This window comes from Corapipo altera, unplaced genomic scaffold (assembly GCF_003945725.1).
Source record: "Corapipo altera isolate COAL_440 unplaced genomic scaffold, ASM394572v1 49, whole genome shotgun sequence".
Taxonomy (NCBI): Eukaryota; Metazoa; Chordata; class Aves; order Passeriformes; family Pipridae; genus Corapipo; species Corapipo altera.
In genome coordinates, this window is record NW_020884879.1 from 7,999,542 (window position 1) to 8,020,075 (window position 20,534).

Genomic DNA, 20,534 nt, shown 5'->3' on the forward strand with positions numbered 1-20,534 from the left:
ATTCAGGAAGAGAGGTAGATATAATTTTCATAGAACTTTTTTATGTTGTTATTCTTTAAACTGTACACTAGTAGAGATTATTTAGTGGCAATTAACTTCAGCCTGTGCCCAGCAGCAGTAATGACATGGGCAGCCACAGGAAGATGACTTGGCATGTGCGTCCTTAGTTTTCACAGTGCAAGTACATTGATAGATCTATTTCATTCTGTATCTAGCTTCTAAAGGAGGCATTGATTTCAAATGTATCTCTTTAAAAAATCAACTACTTTATTGGAGCTTCCATGACAGACAAAGGAAGGAGAGGATGATTCCACACATCCTAAAAAAGCTTCATAATCTGGAGGTCCTAAGGAGGCTTCTGTAGCTTTTAGATGAATAAAATTAAATTAGGTGGATTCAACCCGTTTATATGCTTTGTGTAAAATGGCCTTTGTGCTACAGGGTCAGTGGTGTCACTTCTGAGGCTACGGTCTACCTCTTTCCTCCCAAACTGAAGTTTATAAAATACAGACTTTCAACCCACTTTCATCAAACGCCTATGTTTAAATAAATTATCAGCAGCCTTATACTTGCACATAGTGCAATTTTTAACTGAAACCTTAGCACTATCATTGTAATGCACCGTCTACTTTGATTTTTGCTTGGGGGAAGATACAGTGAGCTGGATCTAAAAGCCCATGAGAGCAGAGCATGCTGCAGATCTGTATGCCCAGGTTCAGACAGTAGTGAGGGTGAAGATGTATCCCCAATAGGCATATGCAGACAGGGCACACACATACACTACATGTATCCATATATATATATATATACTTACATACATGACCAGCCACACAGATCACGTACCAACACACAGAGCACTTGCACAGACAGCGACGACTGTTACTCTCTCTGGCTGAGCAGGACTGAGGTCCACTCTTGAAAATATATGTCTATGTACATTGTGGATGCCTCCAAATGTCCTTCCAGACAGTGTGCCCAGCAGCTACCCCTGAATCCCAGTTTTCATAGGCCCTTGAGGCCTCACCCTCTCTGCAGCTGCTGGTACAGACTGTGTCTGTCTCACATACACATGTGCACACACACACACACACACATGCAATCACACACTATAGAATCTCTCACCCAGGAAAAAAATTGGAAAGTAATTTAAAGACAATAGGACAGACTGCATAGATCAGGCTCAGGGCATGGTCAGACAAGGACACTGACTAGAAAACTACATATGACCAACCACTTTTTTTCCCATTAACTCTCTGTTTTCCCATACTTGTTCCTCCCCAAGAGACTGAATCCCTTTTCCTGCCTTTGCATCCTTCCTTAAACATCCCATGATAGCTCTCGTGCAATCCAACACTACATCCCATAGTGTGTCCCATGCTCCCTTGCGGTGACCTCGACTCAATGCAAGAGGTGCTATGGTATTTTCTTATCATAAGGGGTATCACACTGACACTGGAGCTGAAGCTGTCCTGGGACAGCCCTAGCAGGGGACAGAGACTGAGTGTCCCTTTCTGAGTCAATAATTTGGCTTCCCACCTGCCATTCTGCTCCTAGAGTCCTCTGAGCTTGTGGTAATGGGCTCTCAATAGGCTGATGGAACTGGACAGGGTGTTATTTGGACTTCGAATTGCACCATTCAAGTATTAATTAATTACTTAATGAGATTTTTCACAAGGTCAGTATGAGGTGTAATCATCCATTCTATTAGGTATTTCAATTCTCAATATGTACCTTTCAGCTATTACTTTTAATAAAATTTCCTTAATACCTTAAAATTTGCCAGATTTGTCACCAAAACTTCATCTGGTGTTTGAGCTTAGTAAAGTGATGGTAGTGACAAAGGAAAATACCATTGTGGCACTGTATCCTTAATTAACTTGTGATTCTATTCCATCTTGGCACATCTTTGGCAATAGTTTAGTCACTCCAAGCCACAAAGATTTTGATATTATTTTATTTATTTCAAATATTGACATGAAACATAAGGTAGCTGTACACTTTGCTCAAGGTAATTTTGTTTAATTTGTTAACTGATCAGTACATTTAAAACTTTCAGGATTCTATCCCTTCCATCCCCTACTGTATCAAATTCTCAATCGTACTACATATCTTGGAAAAATATCTCTGGTCTTCTATGCCAAAATAGTTACTGAACAGTTTTGGATAATGGTGATAAAAGCTGTCATGAAGCATCTGGACTATTTGATATTCCTCTTCTTCCCCTTTTTGTTTCCTTTCATCTGAGTATCTTATCACCCTTCCCAGTGCTGTAACAACCACCACTGTAGAACTGAGATCACTCTCCCCAAAATGACAACTGGAGCTCAGATTCTTGTTAATACTTCCATCCGTACTAGTGACAGTAAATGATTTGAGCTGTGTTCTGATTAGCATAAAACCAAAATATTCCACATAGATACTGTGAGGTGAAAGCACAGCTTTTAGTGTTCATGACATAGTCAATTTTTTTTTCATTAATTCAAAATATCTGCTGCTCTAGTGCATTGGGTGTCCCTGAAGGAATCTTAGTTCTTCCACAGTACTGATGCTTTCATGCATCCCTTATTTTTTGTGGTGTCTACTAGTGGGATTTGGACACTGAAATGGTCTTGTGTGTTTGTAGGTACCTGCATGTGCTCTTTGTGCCCAAGTTCCTTCTGCAGGTCTGAATGGTACAGTCAGTGCTATTATAGAGCTTAAACACACCTATATGTAGACAGATAGAGTTTCTTGTCAATCTAAAGATGGTTCCTATGGTCCTCATAATTACTTTCTCCCCTAAGCATCTTATCTTTAGGCTGTGCTGCCTTTCAAGGCATTGCAAAGTAGTTTTATTCTGCAAAAAAATACCTTCTGTGCTAGACAATTTAAAAGGCACTACAGAAAGAGGAGGCCTTACACACATACACACATTTTCTTTTAAGGAAAACTATCTGGTATCTGATGAGGGGAAAATTATATTTTTTTTTGGTAGTTTCTCCGCTTGTTAGTTGTGGGAAGTTTTTCACTGTGTCATATTTGATTATTCTGTATTCCATACTCTTTCCCTCACTGATCTTGTACTTTTTCTTGTACTTAACGATTTCTAAACCATAAGACTAACCACCTCTTCTTTTACCCTTTATCCTGAGCTTTCTGAACTTTACAAGGGCATAAATCATGAAGTCACGGGGTTCTTTAAATGCTCTCCTGTACTTGCTTGACCTTATTCTATATTCTGAAAACTATCTCTTGGAAGATAGCCTCAGTCTCTGACATAATACTGTCCTCTGCGGTGAAAGTACCCTTCTGATGAAATTGCAGACTTGGGATGATTATAATGCATAAGGACATTTTCCCCAAGATACTTTTTAATTTTTTATTTAAGTTCATATTTTCCATGTACTTTATGAACAAGCTGCCTGAACAGCTTTCTAACTTTTCTAATTTTCTAACTTTTGATATCTCATTCTTGACTTCTAATAGCTTGGCTTTTTTTTTTTCCTTGAATATAACATCAAACTTATTTAAGTTAATAAATGCCCCATTCATTTTCATGCTTATAATCTATTTATCTGTTTTCACAGAACTGTCCATTGTTTGTTTGAAGGATTTCTTTGAATTGGTAAACTTTTTGTGTTTCCTCTGCTTTATGAGTTCTATGAATATTCTTGTTGACTTCACAAACCTTATAATTTGATACATTGTGCTAATCAGAGGTTTAGTGACTTCTGTTTCAACATCCATCTAGTTGTTTGGTTTTTTGGTGGTTTTTTCTTTCTTTTCACAGAATGTGTTTTAATTTTTAAGCCATATTTTGACTTTCTCATGGCTTTCTTCCCTAAAGCCTGTTACACACATTTTTGGTCCATGTCTAGTCACCTTCATGCTATTTTATGATTTACGCGTTTCAACCTGAGCTGCTGTTTTCCTTTGTTTATAAATCTTACTAAATAGCAATACTGAGATTTTTAAAACCTCGGGTTTCTGGGATTTTTCTAAAAATGAAATTTCAACTCATAATTTAATCCCAAAATAACAAGATGGAAAATGACTGGTAATTACAATGCCTGTTAGAGTGTCATATAGTGGGTGAAGTAAATTTGAGGAAATGTGCATGTTCTCATAATAGCCTTTAATTTTATGTAATCTTACCTCTTAGCCTCAACTCTCTAGTCCCAGTAAGCTCATCGGTAATTCAGAAATCAAAATGGCATCCTTATAGGGTCAGAAAATGAAAGTTTTTGCTCTAAAAAAAAGTACCTTAGTTCAGTAAGAAACTCATATATATATACTTACATAAATATACATATATTTTTCCAAATGCCTAATTTACACATTGAATTACAGACTGTGTGAAACAAGGACTTTCTCTAGGAGAATTTATTCATTCAAGAAAATCACTTATGAAGAATACTACAGCGAAACACCTACCTGGCAAATACTTGACAAATTAAATAAAAATAAGTTCAAGTTGAAATTCAGAATTTTTCTGCGGTTCTTTCAGATTGGAGTGTACATATGCAGGAATGGACTTGCTATCCTTTGGATTGGAAAATGTTGGTATCTGATAGAAGAGTCTCTGAATGACAAGCTGAACACGTCCCAGTGTGTCTGGGCTACATTCCAATTTTTGACAATATAAGTGCTTTTCACTTAATCTAGCAACACCTCCACAAAATGTGTAGCTGGACAATTTAAAAAACATCCTTTATGTGGCTTTGACACATATTCCTACCTCTTGAATCCATTGCCATTACTTTCTTAAGCCTCTGATTCAATTGATTTTTTTTTATTATTATACTTGTGATTATAAAGCAGTGACAGGCATATCTCCAAATACTCAGAGGTCAGCCTCAGTTCAAATAAGCATCCAAAAGGGTAGATATTAATCTGAAGGAACTACATAAACTTTTAAGACAGTCTCTGAAACCCATTCTCCTTACTGGTATCAGGTTCTTGATAGTAGAAATAAATTTCAGGACTTAAAACTGAGTTGAAGAGGTTTAGTTTATTTTAGGACATATCAGTAAAAAGAAACTAAAAATCCAGGTCACCTTGCATAGAAAATGTGCTGAGATTTTTTTTCCTATCTCCCTTTCTTCAACTAGTTCATGGACTAAATTATTCTGGGATACATGTTTAAGTCTTCCTACTGCTGTGAAAATAAAGGAGCAAAGCTAAATACATTGTTTTATTAATGTAAGGCAAAAGACAGATAAAATAGTATAGATGAAAAGATATCTGTGTCTTGAAAACTAATTATGACTATTTAAAATTGCCTGAAATGATAAGTCTCCTCTAGAACAACACAGGAAATGTTTTAGAATTTTTTTTGTCATAAATTACAAGAAAAAAAAGACAAATAAAAAAATAAAAAAAATTTCTTCAACAGAAAATCTGCCAGCAGACTTATTTAGGCCAAAAAAAGTAAAATAAAAAAAAAAATCTATATTGGAAGTTGACTTCTAAATCAACAGATAACTTTAAAGATGTTTTTTCTACAATATTTATTTTGATATGTGTTTGGTAGAGACTGCTGCTAGCATAAATGTATAAACTGCAGTTTTCATTTGTGTTTCCTCTGAAATTCTTAAATATTTGTTAAGGCCATATATATTGCACTAAACTGTCTTTAGTATGTAAGAATTTCTAAATTCCTTTTAGAAAAGTTATTAGGGCCAGATCTTATACACAGCACATATGGACAATGTGCTATAAGTCAGGGTATAATTGGAAAAGACTTTTAAATGGCCTTTTTTCACTGCCTTGTTGCTAATAATGATCAAAGTGTAACCATATTGTTTAGAGAAGCAGTCTACCCTAAGGGTTCTACCAACCTGTACTGTTCTCTGATAGTGGCCTTAAGCAGAAAGTTCACCACAGATTGGTGTGGCAAAGCAAAGGGGGATCAGTTTTCAGCCCCTCTTGTACTAATATTAGTTCAGGAACTGTAAGCAGTTCCAAGAACATCAGCTCTTGCCATATCAGTGTTCTTGTCTAACTCAGTTTAAAAGGATATAGAATGAGATGGCAGAGGCAGCATTGTGCAGGTGCAAAATTCTCTGCATCTGTTACTTAGGTGCCTCTACCTTTCTTCATCACAGCTTTTGCTTGAAGTCACAGGCTCTTCTCCCATATGGAAGCTCTTTTTTTCCCCCTGCTTTATATTGCTTTATATTGCTTCCCTATGCCTTCCTTAACACACCTCATCCATTTCATAAAAATTTGCGACTTCAAACACTCTGTTTTTTTCCCGTCAGGTGCCAAACTCTATTTATAAGGCAATGTTCTTGGTGATTCAGGTTTAAAGATACAGTCAGGTTGTATTAGCTTAACAAACTGTTATCAGCTGAACTATGCTTCTCTATCCATGTCTGCTGTAAGGTAATGCAGTGTATCACACACTTGAACACAAGGGGATGCCTTGCATGACCTCACACTGATGGTGACAGTAGCTCAGCTGATGTGCCCTGTGCTGTTTTATTGCTGCAAACCAGGGGTAGGCTCCTCTATTAGTGAAATGGAGAAGGCTTGAAGGGAAGAATTTTAGCACACCCCCACATGGAGTGTCTTAAAAATTAGTACCAGGAACAAAAGCTAACACCAGCCATAGACCTGCACCCCCACACCACGCACACACACACACACATCTAAGCTCTTCAAGAGTAAGAGAGGGCAGGGGTATAGGCTAGACAGTTGGTGTCCTTTCAATGAGAATAGTTTTACTGAGGTCACATGAATGAAAATTGTGATGTGCACAGCAATTTACATGAAATTATATATACAGTTTGTCTTCCCTAAGTTCCAGCTCTGGATAAAGATGCAGGAGCTGATATCTTTATTTGATTCAGTTTATGGGATGCTTTGAAGGGGTTGGGTGAGAGCAGAAAAAAAATAAATTTCAGTAGACAAAAATTAAACCAAATAATTAAATCCCAGTCTTTGTTCACAAGGTCTTTTTTGAAGCTGCCTAATGAAACTCCACTACATTCTTCTCCTTTACGTGGTTGTTAATGCTGCTTTCAGGTAGGAGAGGGAAGGAGGTAGTATAATGTAAGATTTAATTTTGAACTGTATCGTAAACCAGCTTTCATAAAGCCCAACAACAGTGAAGTGGTTCATTACATTTTGGAGTGTCTGATGTAAATAAGGTCCCTGAGTGTGTGTGATCAATCTTTCCAAGGGCCAAAATATTTTGCTGTTCCCAAGCTTGATTCCCTTGTTCAGACTGAAAAAGCTCAGCCCACATGCATTTAGAAACTGACTTGAATTTTAATTTTATTCTAATGGCTAACTGTGTCTGCTATGGTTATCTGACTCTAATTCCCCCAAAGAAGCCACTTTGCTTTTGTAGAAACACTCTGGAAATTTTATAATGTTATTGACCAAGTCAGAAATGTGCAGTCATGTAAGTCAGAGTTGCTATACTCAGTGTATGAGATGCAGAATTTATTCTATTACCAGTTATCCAAGGAGGAGGAAAGACACGTTTACAAACTTCTGCAGAAGACATTATATAAGTGGTAACTAGCCCCTTTTATTTGACCATAGTTATTTACAGCCCACATTGTTCAACTACCATTGTCACTTACTGCTTACTTCACAACTCTGTGGAGCAAGGAGGCATCTTAGTTTGTAAAGCAGAAGTTAAAAGGATAGAACCACTCTGTCTTTATTTTAATATTGTAACATTTTTATGTATGAGAGGGCATTTTTCAGTGGTATTGAAAACCTAACTCCTTTTGTGATCCATTTATTTTGTCTGTGCATGTCAAACAGTTTCTCTCTCATTCTGTTTAAAAAAAAAAAAAAGACACCTTAATATTAGAAAAAGGGTGTATGATGACTTTTGACCAGAGCTTTCACTGACCCCAGTGTGATTTCAATGCATAGAACTCTTAATTTTTATTTCTTCTTATTTAGTTTAAAAAGAATAAAAACAACGTCAGAGCCACTTTCAAAGTCATAGCTGAGTTATACACATTTGCTCCCGGCATCCAAGGCAAAACGATTCCAAAGTTTGAGTGTTCAGTACGGAGTAGAAGTGACAGAACAGTTTGTCAGTGGAGAACATTGTATAGAGCTATTTAAAGGTTGTCCTCGACCTTTCCACCTCTTTTAAAGCCTCATGAGACAGATTTAAACTTCTCTTCTGCCAGTTGCCTACTGTCAGTTCCATATTTGTGTTTGTTCTCTCCATGCTATGGATGTAAAGTATCAGAGCACATTATGAGGAGATCTTCCAAATCCTCTTTTAAACTCTTGTCTGAGAAAGAGACCTCAGATTCAGCCAGGTCAACCTTGGCACTTAAAGTTCACAGAAATGCTTTTGTTTCCTTTATCTCCTCTTAAGCCAGCTTTTTACAGGTGGTGGATTGAAATCTGACCTCTATAAAGACAGTGAAAGTTTTCTTATTGGCATTGATGAGTCCAAGATTTTAAATACTATTTACATGTGAATTTTTTTCTGAGATACATATGTGGATACATATATATATGTATCTATGCAAATACATGTGTTATACTGGTAAATTACACGTTATAAGGCTAAATTTTTATATTGATTGTAAGTAGATTTCTAATATTAAAAATGCTCTACCAATAGGACTTTTGTCCATTTATGAGGTGTTAAAAGAGTGCTATTTTCAACACAGCCTTAAGGGAAAAATTATTAAATACTGATAGTACTTACATGTGCCAACTTCTTCACTGCTCAACCCTTTAATATATAATGCCCCAAAAGATAGCACAAATAGGTACTACCACGAAGACACTGTTAATTGCTGAAAAATCACTTATTTTATATTGAAGAATCCTACAGAATTCTTGATCTTTAGCCATAAATGTAAAATACAGAAATGGAGTGAGAAGTAAGTTACTAGAAGGAGTTGTATTCTTTGATTTATTTATTGTTAACTTCAGCATCCTCATTTGAATAGAGCATAAAAGATTAAGTAATGTTGTGCTTACAGATAAGGAAAAGTCCACAATTGGTTCATGTAGCTGTTGGTTCTCACATCTGGCTAGTTTGGAGATGTCATTGTATGTGTTTCTGTGTCAAAATTGGTGTAATATGTGGAGCATTAGCTTTTACTTCACGTTCAAGTGAGGTGGCAACGTTTAATACAAAGATGGAACGTAAGAGCATAGCTGATCTCAAGAAATGTGAAACTTCAAATTTCATCAATTCAACACAATTTCATCAGTGAAATAGCACCTTATTATTGCAAAATCTGCCTTCACTATATGCTACTGTAACCGTCGTTCTCTTGTAGTCTAAACACAGTAAATACAGTGAGTGCTGGAAATAGTTTTAGATAATTGTTAATGTATTTCTGGTAACTGTACCTATCTCTCAACTATATCACCTCTAGCAATGCAAAGTGCTAACTGAAAAAAATTTTTTTTCTTTATTCCTTCCTTTGAAGACAAAGACAGGGGTTTGTTTGCTGCAGGATGGTAACCAGGAGCCTTTCAAAGTGCGACTGCACTTAGCCAAAGATATTTTGATGATCCAGGAGCAGGATGTGATCTGTGTGTCTGGTGAGCCTTTCTATTCTGGTGTAAGTAGTTTTTATTTCTTCTTTAAGATGTTCTTTATGTGTGTGCAAGTGCATATACACATATGTATGCATTTACTCCCATGGTTTGCTACTTCATTTTATACTGTTAACACTAAGTGTGTTTTAATATTTCATCTTTTGCAAGTAAATATTAGCAGTACTCATCTAAAGCAGCAATAAGATGATAAATTATATCTGTGAGTACAGTATTTTTTCTCTTAACTCACCCTTGGGTACTGGAACAATTGAATGCAGGAGAAATGACATGAGCAGTGGTTTTTGCAGGGAGTACAGATACCTCCATGTACTCAGATATCTAAGTATTGCCTGTGGAGTTGATAAGATAGTTGTGGCAGGGCTTTGCTGGTAGAGGAATTATCTTCTATCCTGTGTTGCTTTGATTGCTTCCTATGGTAGCACAGCACTAGATTTCATGTATGCTGTGAGGGTCACTAGTTTTACCAGCACATCATGGATGGAACAGTAATAGTGTGTTTTATGTATTACTGTTTTTACATGATGTGTCAGATTTCTGATTTAAGCACCATATTGAATCTTGTGCATAGGAAGCTGAGCTTTGTAGACAATTATTTGGAAGATGTGTAAATTTTTATATAATTTTTATATATTGTAGGTTTTAGTACTATTGTAATGGTAAGTTTTAATTTAATATTAGGAGATAGCTACAAAAAAAACTGAAACCATTTAGTATTCATTTCTATAGACTCTTATAGATACTGTAATTATGTTTTGTAGAGATATTTTTAAGATTTATGGGAAACTATCATAAACATTCTGCTGTTCCTTTGAGCTAAATAAGATTATCATAGGATTTTATGTCTTGTGAGGCGTAGTAGTGCAATATCTGTTTATGCAAATGTTATGTGAATGCTATTATGTCTGTCTGTTTTATTATTTAATTGCTGCTGTTATCGCATACCTGTATCTCTAAATACAAGTAAAGTAAAAAGATACAAAGCAGAAACAAGAAATAAATTGGTAGAAAGTTAGCAGTTCTAACAGTGTGGAAGATTAATGGAAAATATATCAAATAATCTATCTCAGGATTATAAATATCTCAAGGTGAAATTTTCAGAGCTTTTGTCTGAAACAAGAGGAACACACTACCTACACTGTCTCCATACAATCTGGGTTTATTTGCATGAAAAATCTGACTTTAGCTTTTGACCATTTCACGCTGTACAAATACTGTTTACTAACACAGGTCTGTGTCCTTTATGTGGAGTATATACGCTTCTTTTACCAATCAGAATGTTCTGTTCTTAAATAGAGGGGACATCTAACAGCCAGTATAGAAAGAAGTTATGAGTTGAAGCTCAAGTTGTAGTAGTTCAATTAGCAACATACACTGTGGCACCATTATTCCACCAACACCATTCTGGCATTATTTAATAAAAGATTTTATCACTCAGAAATACAACTTTCATTATTCTGCTATAATATCTGTTACTCTGCTGAACTTGTTATTTAGATGTCTCCATGAAATGCATATTAATTTTTTTCCTTTTCACAGTAAGGCTTTCTCTTACAGTTTTGCCCTCTTTAACTTTACAAAGGCTCTGTGGAAAATAGTGGATTATTTGCTTCACCAATTAAACTCCCTCATATTATTTTCATATTGAATTCATAACTCACAATCTGATTGATATTACTGTGATAATGAGAAGTTTCTTTTTCCTGGAAGTGTCATTGTTGGACTACTGACTTTTCAGTCCTTCACTCTGATTTCCTCTGGGATTAAGAATAGATTTTGTAGCAATAAATCCATTCCAACTAAGGATGATTGCCATTTCACAAACAGTTAGCCATCCTTTTGTCACAGATAATTTAAATAATCTGGTATCATGTGCTTTGATTGTATGCTATAATCAAACAAGCCCCACAGGCTTCTTTTTTTTTTCTGCTGATTTTCCTCATTTTTATTCCTAATTTATTAGGTTTATTTGTTTTTCTTATATTTTACTTTGTTTGGTTAATTTTGTTTTATTCTTTCTGTCATTCTAGATAAGTGACCACATTTATTTTTTTTTACCTGAATTCTACAAAGCAAGTGTTTTCATTAGCAACTGGCACTGAATGCCTCAGAGAATAAACTCTAAAACATAAAAAAAAATTGTAACTGAGAAATGATAGTATTGTTAAGTTTTACAGATGAGTAGCTACAATAAGAGTTCTTTTAAATTTGTTTTAATAAATAACCTTCAAATAATTTGATTATAAGGTTTTTCTTTATCACTTCTGCACTGGTATGGAAGGAAAGGCTGTTACTGTGTTTCTAGTTCAGAACAGTATCCCTTCTGTTCGTGGAGTCTGAATCAATTTGCATGCTTCTCTGTGTAGGACAGACTTTAAACAGGCACTTAGCGTTCCAGCAGCATCCTGATTTGTATCCTGTGGAATAATCTAAATGAAGTCAATGGCTCCTTAGGAATGAAGTGCTGTTTAATGTGAGTGCATGGGATAAGGACCTAGTTCTTAATTTAGAACGCTTCCCTTCTGATGGAAGACATTTCTAGTTTCCAAAACCTTGTTTATTCTTTCATTGTGTGGAGTTTGGAGTAAGAAAATAAAATGTATAAAAGATTATAAGCAACAGTGTTAAACACTAAAAAATAAAGCATCTCTTTCTTTAGTAGGCTGAATGAAATTATGGTGTTAGTGAGGGTCCTGCAGCAATAGTACCTTTAACAATTCCGTAAAGCAACAACAGTAATTCAAACTATCATGGATTAGATCAAAATTTGGGCATCAGTTGCATCAATAAGCGTTAAATAGATTTCTTTATGTATGCAACAAGAAAGACTTGCTTTCCAAGAGAAAGAAGCATAGTGAGGTCAGCATTATACTGTTAGTGGACATCTGATGTAGTTTTAAACTCCAGTGTGAACAACCAAAAGTGAGATGAGAACATTTAGTGAAACTCAAAGCCTAGAAAGCAGTGTTATTACAAACCCAGATTAAATCCTTACCTGTAGAAAGGCTTTATAGTACGGGAAATGTATGTCTGAATTGGAGTAGCTTGTGTTCTGAAGATATCCATGAGTCTGCCTGTGGAAAAAATGGAAGATAAGACTAGTGTCTGTCAGGTCTGGTATACCTTTTTCTCCCCTAAAAAACTGGACACATATTTAAATTTTTGAGACTTCTTGAGAGTTAATTTTTTTTTATCTGTTACATAGAATCATTATCTTTTGAGAATTATTAATTTTATTTTTATATATTTTGGTATTGGTAAAAAAAGTTCAATTAACATTAGCAATTTTAATGAATAGAAATAGAAGAAAAAAGTGAAAAGCTTGAAATAATAAATAATGAGTTTGATTTATTTTCTGTATTGTCTTTATTTACAGTTTTGATTCTGATGTGTGATTGAATATTATAAACGATGTCAAAACGAAACTCCCTGTCTTGGAGAGAATTGCAAATATGTGGACAGATAGGTCACCTTTCAAGCACTTTCCATTCTTGTTACCCTCACAAAGCTAGCAGTAAGAATCTTTGGGGTTTTTTTTATAGTGTTGGTATCTGTCAGCTATTCAGTGGAGTGAATCCATTTTTTCACAGAAGTCGTCAAACATCTATCAGATGGGGGTAACTTTTTTTTCTCCTGCCAGTCTGGGCATCTTTAAAGTGACAACCTGACAGATGTAAATATGATTATTTAGGGAAAGCCTAAGGTGGCTTATTTTTCTGCAGCTATTTAAAAGTAAAAAGCATAGCAATCAACTGAGGTTCAAATTGCATTTTATAATGCCAAATTTGAAAGAGAATAATAACTTTTCCTAGTGTGAGTTCAGATCCATAATGACTTTGGGTTTATAGTATGTGGTTGTTTTTTTCTCTTTTATTTCTATCTTGAGAAATGCAGCACTTCTGAAATAAATCAGTCCTAGGACTAGAAATTTTATAGTAAATATTTAGGAGAATGTTTCAGCTTTTAAGCATATGCTGGAGGAACAGGAATATTTTGAAGTGAGAACAAGCAAAAGGATGAGTGCTTTTGGTTATTCCAGCCAGTACACCACTGTGTTTACCATCCTCAGTCTCCAGCACAGCTGCAGAGGATGGGGGACTTCCAATTGACCAGTCATTCTGCTGTCATCCCTTACTGCTAACCTTCTCCAGTTGCATGAGGAACTGAAATAATGAGTTAAGCTTCAAATGTCACATGATGGAAGTTAGGAGATGAGCAACTCTGCTGGCAAACCTTGTTAACACTATTAATTCAACTTGGAAATGTGACTGACCTTTTCTCTGTCCTTTACAATCAGAATGAGCATAAAGTTTGACTGCTCATGTAAATTAATCCAAAGAAATGTCGGTAAGAAAGAGCAAAGCATTACCAAAAAGAGGATATAAGATCTTGAAAATGTACGCAGTAATTAAATGAAAGGAAAAAAAAATCTAATGATGTTTTCTTATTTCAAAATGTAGTGGGATTACTACTGATAAACTATATAAGAGCATGACCTTAAAGATATTATGGCATCCAATGTTAACGGGTTGATCTATGAAGTTGCTGTCAATGTGTTAATTTTATCTTTATAATACTATATTTTAAAATTTATGTTCTAACATTTTCTTCCTTTTTTTCCCCTACATTTTTCTGTGTCACTCTGCTATTGTAGATTCCTCTCCTGTTCCTTTTTTCTCACCTACTATTTTGTGCACACATTTAGCTTTTTATCAGTTTTTTTCCATACATGTAATACCTTGGTGTCTGTTCTATCCACAGTGAAAAGAGAGGTCTTGCTTTCTGTCTGGTCCTAGACAAATTTATTCTTCAAACCTTTACTCTTATAAGAACAATACCAGACATACCAGATGAATAACCGCACACTGGGAAACCAGTGTCCCTAACTGAAAATATAAAATTTATATTCTAGGAAAAAGGTTGAGTAATGGTATATTTAAGTTTCATATGCAGTTAGTTCAGTTTTATGAAGACTTTTGAAGTTTTTTCATCATTTTCAACTTTTCCTTGACTTCTTTCATAAGGACACATTATTAGATTATTATATCACATTAGATGACTGCTTTATATTACAATAATTAGAAAGGATTACTTACTAATCATTATTTCTAAGAATCAGTTAAGAAATTAGAAACTTTCTTTTACATCACATACCACTCAATATCAAATATTTGAATCTTTACTGTACTCTAAGATTTAATTCTTAAAAATAACATTAACTCTCGATTAATGCAAATAGTTAATGATTGCATAGGTTTCTATGCTTTCCTTTCCTCATTATTCACAGTTCCTCATGTGAACTGTGTGTTCACATGGTCATTCTTTACTTCTGATCTCTCTTAAGATGATATTTGTGTTCTCAAGAAGACCATATGGATTTTAAGGAGAAATTTTAATAGTTCTTTAATGAAAGCCTAAAAGATATTGGTTTTGTTTCACTGCATAGCTCAGAGGAAGATTTTTATTTTCTTGGTAAAACTCTTAGCTGTCCTTTCCAGTCAATGAACATATGTGTGGATGAGGAATTTTCTGAGTTAAAGGCATGGAAAATGCTGACAGAATGGCAGCAGCTTTGTGTTTTTCAATAAAATGATAACTAATTTTGTTCTGTTCCAGGAAACAGCTAAAATACTGTTCTGAATCTTACTTTTAAGGATCCTAGGAGCTCTAACTTTCCTTCTGTTTGCTATAATATGGATAAAAAAAAGTCATAATAGAATTACAAGATCACAGAACATTTTGTGTAGTCTTGATAGTAAACTAAGTAGGTTTTCATCTGACTGAAGTTTTATTTTGCAAACTTGGACATGAAGCTGCTTTTTGAATTTGCAAAACCACTGAAAATTTTGCTATGCAAAAAGAAGGGAAAGAGAAACTAAGTGAAATACTAATAGAGAAATCTATAGCAGACAGGGATTTTTAGTAAGACTTTTTTAAAAGCAGATAATTCTAACTAATGTTCCAGTATCTTTAACATGAAACAACATAAATGGTCAATCAGGATACTTAGAGTACTTCTTTACTGGTACAAAATATGTTGCCTTCCAGAGCTGTCGCCACATTTTATTAATGAATAATTTTAAATCATTTTAAGAATTTATAGCTATTGGAGTAGAGAAAAGTGTTTTATTATTGTTATTGTTAATTTAAAATGCTAATTAGAGGCATCAGAACAAAATAATTTGCTTCAGTTTGCTGGTCAAACCTCTTTATTGCATTAATCATTATAATAAAAATATTATTTTACGTTACAATATAGTACTTTGCAGACAAGGTTTATTCAGTTCACCTGGGTTGAAAACGGCACTGAAAATTCAGCTTGGTTTGGGGTTTTTGAGAGTCACATAAAAAAAGTCATATGCAAATTACAAAGTAAAACTTACTTGGATAAAGGAGTTTTTTGACAAAAGTTTTCAAAGCCAGTATCCACCATCAAAATACTTTTTCAAGTTACTTAGCAACTCTAAAAGGAGGGAATCATCATTCCCAAGTTAGATTTGACATCCTGCCTCTATACTCGATGAAGGTGATTAATACCTAACTTGGGCACCTACTTTGAATCACCTGGATTGACTGTGTTTATTTTTCTTTACCAATTACAAAAGAAGACCTGACCAATGGCTCAGTTTTAGATTGAATGATGGATAACTGTGGTTTAATGAGTCCTATCATTTTTGTTTCTAAACTTCTGGGGTAAAAAAAAAGAAAAAAAATGGAGGAGATGATCAAAGATGGGGCCTAATCCTAATCCAAAATTCTAGTGCATGAAATGTCTGATGCTTCTGAAAGTTCTGGAAAAGCTGTTTCACTGTAAGGTTTATGTGAGGTTTGAAATTGCAGACTAGGGGATTATTGATGTTTTACTAATGAAATACATAACTTGTACGTAATTCTGATTTGTATTTTTGAAGATCATTGCATATTTGTTATTGTTAGCTATAACGCTGCAAAGAATATGTAAGTCTTTACACTTGAGATACATCAAAGTGTTATTTCTTTATTGTAAGACTGAGAACTGTTTTTAATTAGCCCAAGTTAAATGCAATACAATGCTTTCATTACGCATAGCACATCGCTCAAGTGGATCTAGTTTGCAGTATGTTTTTGAAATGAAATTCATTTCAATAAATGTCTAGTTCTGAACTATTTAATATCAAATTTCAATGGCGATAGAAAAGAAACTAGAGAAAATACTAGACCAAACCCTCTGATAAATTATGTTATGTGGGGAAATTACAGTTTCTTGAAATTTTTCTGTTTTCTTGCTTCTCCACAGTATTGCCTGTTTAGTAATCTGCTATGCTAGCAAAGTATTTCTGAAGCATGTGTTTCTTTCACTTAAAAAAGTAATGCAGCTCTTGGATGAAACTAGATTGGAAAATGCACTAAAGGAGTGCAGTGCATGTAATTCAACCTGTAGTGTTCAATCTGCATTTGAATTCAATTTAGTTCTATTTGAGGTGAAGACCTCTGAAATCCATATATTGTGCCCTAACTGTCAAACTCCACAATTCTGTTCCTAATGCATTGCAATACTTGCTAGTATAGTGTGAATTGAAAAAAGATTTTTTTGTCTGAGACAGGACCTCTGCTTTTCTTCCAGATTTTGTCTTTTTCCTCTGCAGCGTAGGTTTCGTGGGATTTCCACATTTGGAAACTCAGAACTTTATTAAAACAAGAAAAGTCAATGTCTGATGGAAGCAGAGAAACAGATTATTGATTTGTGAATATAGTTGTTCTGGTAGAAAATATTTAATCTAACAAAATTTGATTTTTTTCCCCTCAGGAAAGAACAGTAACGATCAGAAGACAAACTGTAGGAGGATTTGGATTAAGTATAAAGGTAGGATGATTTTTTTTGTCTGTTATTCCGTGTTACACAAAAGTTGTCTTCATATAGTCAATGTTACTTTTAATGAGGACAAACTGTACTTTAAAGGACTAGAAACAAGAGACCAAACGTATTCTAGTATGGTAGATACTGCCACAGTAGGCAACCAGCAACTACGCTACCCTATGTAATGGAAGACAATGGAAAGATTCAAGCTGACCAACTCTGCAATAAGATTTTGTATAAGAGTTGAGAGGTGTTTTCAACTGCACAGACTGTACTTTTTTCAGCAGCACTCTAATTTGAATGCTTATTAATGAATGCTTAATTACAGCAGCAGGCACATGGAACAGCCAATAAGTTCTTCATCAATTCTCCTACAAAGAATATCGCCTTAATTCACTGCAATTCATTAGTAGGACAGAAAGTGTTATTGCTTGCTCATATGGTTTATTTTGCTGCAGATCAAGCAAAGATGGCAATTTATCATGTTACCATGTTTTTTGCTTTCTTCAGTGAGATTCAAGAATGTATATAAGCATAGGTAACCCTTTTTTGAGTAGGGAGGGATGAGAGGGAGAAAGGGTTAATAATTTTTGTCATAATAATCTATGATTTTGAAAACCATACCTTACCTTTGAATCTGAATGTAGACAACACAAGATTAATTTTATCTTCTAAGCACAGCTGTCCTCAGTCTTAAGATAGCAATGGAAAAAATGAAATGTACTTCACATGAATGCAGAGAGGCTTAAATTATGCATATAAAGGGAAAGTATAGATTTTCTTCTGAACATCTGCTAGTACTTGCCTTATAAGGGACTCATAAGAAGGATTAATGTGCATTTGTGTTGTCATTGATAAGAATATTACTGAATAGAAATACTAATTTTTAAATATGTCTTGGTATGCTTACTATTAGTTTGTTGACCCATGAAGACCTCTATTCAAGGAAACCTTTCTCATCGGTTTGGTCAACAGCACCTCCATTATCATTATAGGTTATAGTTCACTGAATAATGATGAAGTAATGCATGTCAGTGTAAAATCAAGTGCATGGGTAAATGAGGTTTTACTTAGCTGGTATTAAGAAAAAATGGGTTACATTAAGAAGTTTTTATGTTTGGAGGGCAAATCTCCAGAGTCACTAAAGCTGATTTTTGTACAGTGGTATTACTCTACTCTCCATTGCTGGCAAAATCCTGGCAAGAATACTCTTGAACAGACTAATAGCTGCTATTGCAGAAGGAATTCTACCTGAAAGCCAATGTGGTTTCAGAGCCAACAGGAGTACCACAGACATGGTATTTGTCCTCAGACAACTGCAAGAGAAGTGTAGGGAACAGAACAAACGACTCTGTATAACCTTTGTCAACTTCAGGAAGGCTTTCGATACTGTGAGCAGAAAAGGTCTATGGCAGATTTTGGAACGTCTAGGTTGTCCCCTTAAATTCCTTAAAATGATCATCTTACTTCATGAGGATCAGAATGGTGTGAAACAAGGCTGTGTTCTCGCTCCAACCCTTTTCACAGTCTTTTTCAGCATGATGCTCCAAAGGGCCACGGCAGACCTCAATGATCAGGACGGTATCTACATTTGGTACTGTACTGATGGAAGCCTTTTCAACCTAAGGCGACTGAAGGCCCACACCAAGACCTTAAACCATCTTGTCCGGGAGCTGCTTTATGCTGATGACGCCACCCTTGTTGCCCACACAGAAGCAGCTCTGCAACGTTTAACATCCTACCTTGCAGAGGCTGCTGAGCTCTTTGGGCTGGAATTCAGCTTGAAGAAGACAGAAATCTTCTATCAACCTGCGCCTCAGGAAGTCTTCCATCATCTCTGTATCACCATTGGCCAATCAGAGCTTAAATCAGTCCAGCAGTTTAATTACCTAGGTAGCCTCATCTCCTCAGATGGTAAGATTGATGGGGAGATAGACAACAGGTTAGCAAAGGCATATAGTGCTTTCAGAAAACTCCATAAAAGAGTATGGTGTAATAAACACTTGAAGAAAAGCACCAAGATCACTGTTTACAGAGCCATAGTGCTGTCTACTCTCTTATATGGTTCTGAATCATGGGTCATCTACAGCCACCACCTGCATCTCCTAGAACGCTTCCATCAACACTGCCTCCTTACAGTCCTAAACAGCCACTGGTCAGATTATGTGACCAATACATCTGTTCTAGAACAGCAGTCACAAGTATTGAGGCCATGTTGCTGAGAACACAGCTGCGATGGGCAGGGCACGTCTCAAGGATGAAGGACCACCGCCTCCCTAAGATCCTGCTTTATGGTGAATTTGCCACCGGCTGCCGCAAGAGAGGAGCCCCGAAGAAAAGATACAAGGACTCCCTGAAACAACATCTCAGCCTTGGCCATATTGATCACCATAACTGGTCTACTCTGGCCTCAAACTGGGAGGCCTGGAGACACACCATCTGTAACGCTGCCGTTTCCTTTGAGAACACACACAGGATCACTCTCGAGGAGAAAAGACAACGCAGAAAGAATCGTGTCTTGCAGAATATACCACCTAAGGAGTCTTTCTGCTGTGCCTTTTGCAATCGGATATGTCTATCTCATATTGGCCTCATTAGCCTCATTAGCGTGCTTGTAACAAACGTGAATAGAGCCTTCCTAAATCTTCGTTCATGAAGCCTAACCATGATGATGACAATTTAGAACTAAAATTGCTACAATTTAGAATTGAATTGTTACCATTTAGAACTAAAATTGCTGACAATTTCAAGATCATATTTTTAAGTGTTATGTACATTGTATGAAATAAAATATAATTGAGAAATATAAATTAAATAGTGAATGTGCAATGGTCTTTCTTAAATTAGTGGAGTGATATACTCTTAAATTTTTAGCTCAAGATATCAATTTTCTAGGATTCTCTAGTGGTTTGGACCTTGCTTTCCCCCAGAGGCTAAGAAAAATGGTAAAACCCCAAGGGGTGGAAACCCCTGGAAGTTTTGTCCAATGGGCACTCCTGCGAAATGTAAACATACCACAACCAGACCGGAAGAGAAGAGTTGTTGTTTGGTTTTTGGAGGTGATGTGGCCATGTTGTAGAGCCACGAGGAAGGGGCTCAGAGCCCCACAGGGGGGCTTTGGCCCCCCAGCCCCCAGTAGGGCCTGCGGGGACCTGGA

The 20,534-nt window shown here is 35.6% G+C and overlaps 1 protein-coding gene across 4 annotated transcripts in view; it reads left to right on the forward strand.

Moving 5' to 3' along the window:
- Positions 1-20,534, forward strand: part of SNTG1 (syntrophin gamma 1) — a 342,205-nt gene that overhangs the window by 176,322 nt on the left and 145,349 nt on the right. For all 4 annotated transcript variants that reach the window (XM_027638780.1, XM_027638782.1, XM_027638783.1 and 1 more), the window contains exons 3-4: positions 9,411-9,545; positions 17,327-17,383. In XM_027638780.1, coding sequence (XP_027494581.1) covers positions 9,411-9,545; positions 17,327-17,383 — 192 coding nt within the window. The remainder of the gene's footprint in view (positions 1-9,410; positions 9,546-17,326; positions 17,384-20,534) is intronic.